General features: G+C 35.9%; 1 protein-coding gene and 1 pseudogene across 1 annotated transcript; both read left to right on the top strand.

Moving 5' to 3' along the window:
* The window catches only part of LOC107004006, a 6,082-nt pseudogene extending 4,718 nt beyond the window's left edge, over positions 1–1,364 (top strand).
* On the top strand, positions 1,360–2,875 carry LOC114074932 (putative disease resistance protein RGA3). The gene has a single exon (XM_027913199.1). It carries the CDS (start codon positions 1,373–1,375, stop codon positions 1,940–1,942), a length of 570 nt encoding a protein of 189 aa, XP_027769000.1. The 5' UTR covers positions 1,360–1,372; the 3' UTR covers positions 1,943–2,875.
* Positions 2,876–3,865: the final 990 nt, after the last annotated feature.

Consider the following 3,865-nt stretch of genomic DNA (forward strand, 5'->3'; position numbering starts at 1 on the left):
ATTCGTTGGGATTCAGTTCTTCTTGATGAGAATTTGTCTTATGAGGAGGAGCCTGTTGCCATTCTAGATAGAGAAATTCGCAAGTTGAGATCAAGGGAGATTGCATCCATCAAAGTTCAATGGAAGAATCGACCAGTTGAAGAGTCCACTTGGGAGAAGGAGGCTGATATGCAAGAAAGATACCCACACCTGTTTACAGATTCAGGTGCTCCTTTTCGCCCTTGTTTTTCTTCTTGTGATCGTTCGAGGACGAACGATGGGTAAATTGGTATCTATTGTCACGACCTGTTTAGTCGTTTCGAGCAGTAGAGTTTATTTCTGGTAATAACTGTCTGGGTCGACGGATCCCACGACGGACCATCATGGGCACGACGGACCGTCGAGGGTGTCTCGTTCCAAAACACTTAGATCCTGAAAATTTGAGTACTGAGATCGACTTCAACTCGTCCTCAACTTTAGCCAGTCTTCATCACGTCAGATTTCAGGGTGAGCTATTGTTCCTAGCTCGGACTGGATTCCCTCTCATTTACGTCTTGATGCCTAGAAGTTCTGGCATGGACTAGCCGTTTATTTATTTTAGCTTCTTAGATACTCTTAGATTTAGTAATTTGAGGATAGATGTTCTTGTGGTGATGACTTCCAGATTTTGGGAATAATAAGTATTAAATTTTAGAAGTTATTTATTGGTTATATTAATGAGTTTTAAGTCTTCCGCATTATATTTTGTTTATTATGGTTGAAATGTTGGGGTTTAGATTGGTTGGTTCGCTCACATAGTAGGATAAGTGTGGGTGCCAGTCGCGGCTCGTTTTGGGTCATGACAATTTATCTCTTCAAGCCTGCAAGTTCTCTTTGATAGGCTTGCACCTCAGGGTGAGCTGCTCAACATGTTTCAGAAGCGCAAGATATAATGATGTTCGTCTCTTAAAGAAGATGAGTTACATAGCTTGGTCTTCAAGCTGTGCTCAATGATGTAGAGAATAAGCAGGCATCAAATCAATTTGTGAGCCAGTGGCTTAATGTGTTTCGACATGCTGTCGATTCTGCTAAAAACTTAATGGAAGAGGTCAATTATGAGACTGAGACTTAAGGTTGAAGGTCAGCATCAAAGTCTTAGTGATATTTTTTTGCTTAACATAAAGGAGAAGTTGGAAGACACTATTGAAACATTGAAAGATTTGCAAGAGCAAATTGGTGACCTTGGCTTAAAGGAACATTTTGGTTCCACTAAACAAGAAACTAGAACACCTTCAACTTCTTTGGTTGATGATTCTGATATATTTGGTAGGCACAAGGAAATAGAGGATTTGATTGTTCTTTATTGTCTGAAGATGCAAATGGGAAAAATTTGGTTGTAGTTCCAATCATTGCAATGGGCGGCGTGGGTAAGACAACAATTGCTAAAGCCGTTTACAATGATGAGAAGGTGAAGGACCATTTTGGTTTGAAAGCTTGCTTTTGTGTTTCTGAGGCATATGATGCTTTCAGAATAACAAAAGGGTTACTTCAAGAAATTGGCTTAGCAGTTGATGAGAATCATAATCAGCTACAAGTCAAATTCAAGAAAAGCCTAAAGGGAAAGAAGTTTCTTGTTGTCCTTGATGATGTGTGTAATGATAACTATAACGAATGGGTTGACTTGAGAAATCTTTTTGTACAAGGAGATTTGGGAAGTAAGATCATTGTAACTACACATAAGGAAAATGTTGCATTGATGATGGGTGGTGGAGCAATCAACATGGGAACTTTGTCTAGTAAAGTCTCTTTGGCTTTACTCAAACGACATTCACTAGAAAACAGGGTTCCTGAGGAACATCCAGAATTTGAAGAGGTTGGAAGAAAAATTGCAGAGAAGTGCAAAGGGTTGCCTTTAGCTCTAAAGGCACTTGCTGGTAGTTTACGTTGCAAATCAGAGGTGGATGAGTGGAGACACATTTTATGAAGTGACATTTGGGAAATTCTAAGTTGTTTGAATGGTATATTACCAGCGTTGATGTTGAGCTACAATGATCTTCTTGCACATTTGAAGCAATGTTTTGCTTTTTGTGCAATATATCCCAAAGATTATCCATTCCGCAAAGACCAAGTTATTCACTTGTGGATTGCTAATGGGCTTGTACAACAGTTCCGTTCAGGTAATCAATACTTCCTTGAGTTGAGATCAAGATCACTATTCGAAATGGTTCCAGTGTCTTCTGAAAGAGACTTAGAGAAATTCTTAATGCATGACCTTGTGTATGATTTGGCCCAAATTGTATCTTCTAAACTTTGTATTAGGTTGCAAGAGAACAAAGGATCGCATATGTTGGAACAAAGTCAGCACACTCTCTGAGAAGCCTCGAATGATAGTATTCCAAGTGAAAGAAGTTGGATTTTCTATGTGAGTGAAAACCAAGTTTGCATAATTGATGTCACCGATAGGTGGAGACTTGGCTGAAAAATGCAAGACGCAGGCTAGCTGCTATTTTATCCTTGACTAGATCACTTTTTATGAGATGAGCATGAATCTTTTTGAGGGCTGTCACAGTGGTACATTTGGTTTCTGACATATGAAGATAAGGTTGATCTAAGATGAACTTAGAAATGGAACTTGATGAACAAACACTTGATGACATCTCTGTTTTTTGTTGTTGTTTTGATGTTGGAAAATGTATCAACAATGTGTAGAAAGAGAGCAATTTGTTGAGTGTGAGAAGCAACTCCCAAGTGGCATAATAGATAAGGTATTTAGGCCTATTGGTTCTCAACTCAATCACTTTAGTATTAGGCTGATTTAAGGTCACTCACACCTTTCCTTAATTTGTTTTTCCTTTTTTCTCATTTATTTATTTACTTTTCTCTATTTTTTTTAATGATTTTCCCCATTTTTCTCCTATATTTGTTCCTTGAATTTTTGCATTTTTTTATACATAGTAGACAAGGACATCTTTTCACTTCATAATAGATTTGAACAATTTGAAGTATATGAAAATATTTTTGGTTTTCTATTTAGTGGGGAAAAATTGAGATCATTAGATGATGAGAATTTTAAAAAAATATAGTCTTAATCTTTAACGTTCCGTAAAACATAATACTCACTCTGTTATGGACAGTTTAGACTTATTTTCTGAATTAGAAGTGTTAAGTGAAATCATAAAAGTAGAAGATAATTCTCTTATTGAGATACTCAATCAAATAAAAAAACTTGATTCTTTTCCAAATGCTTATATTACTTATAGAAAAATGTTAACAATTTCCGTAACAGTCGCCTCAGCAGAAAGAAGTTTTTCAAAATTAAATATAATAAAATCTTATTTAAGATCGACAATGTCTCAAGAAAGATTAAGTGGTTTGGCTATATTATCGATTGAAAAAGAATTATTACAAAAGATTGACTACACAAAAATCATTAACAACTTTACATCTCAAAAAGCTAGTTGAATAGACTTAAAATTAAACAATTTATAAATTTTTTTAAGACTTCTAGTTTGATTTTGACATTTAACCACCAATAGGTTTGAGCCGCCCTTGATAAGACATGATCACACAACAAGAATAACATGCTACCACTCTCGAAATACCCCAAAAAATAAGGCTTGATACATGAATAAGTAAACATGAATCGACTACCAACCCACCCCAATTCTATCTAGCCAAAATGAATTTATATTCTCAAGCTCAATCTAAAGACCGAAAAGGTGTAGCCTACTTCAATGCAAACCACACACGCTCCAAAATCATAATTTCAAAGCTTTTCCCTTTCGAATGGTCTCCAAATGTCTTCATGCTATGAAAAACATAATCACAACATCAAAGCACATTTTTGACACCAAAACACTACAATTGGCAACCGACAGTGTATATATAATATATATATATATATATA

The sequence above is a fragment of the Solanum pennellii genome, chromosome 11, assembly GCF_001406875.1.
Source record: "Solanum pennellii chromosome 11, SPENNV200".
Taxonomy (NCBI): domain Eukaryota; kingdom Viridiplantae; phylum Streptophyta; class Magnoliopsida; order Solanales; family Solanaceae; genus Solanum; species Solanum pennellii.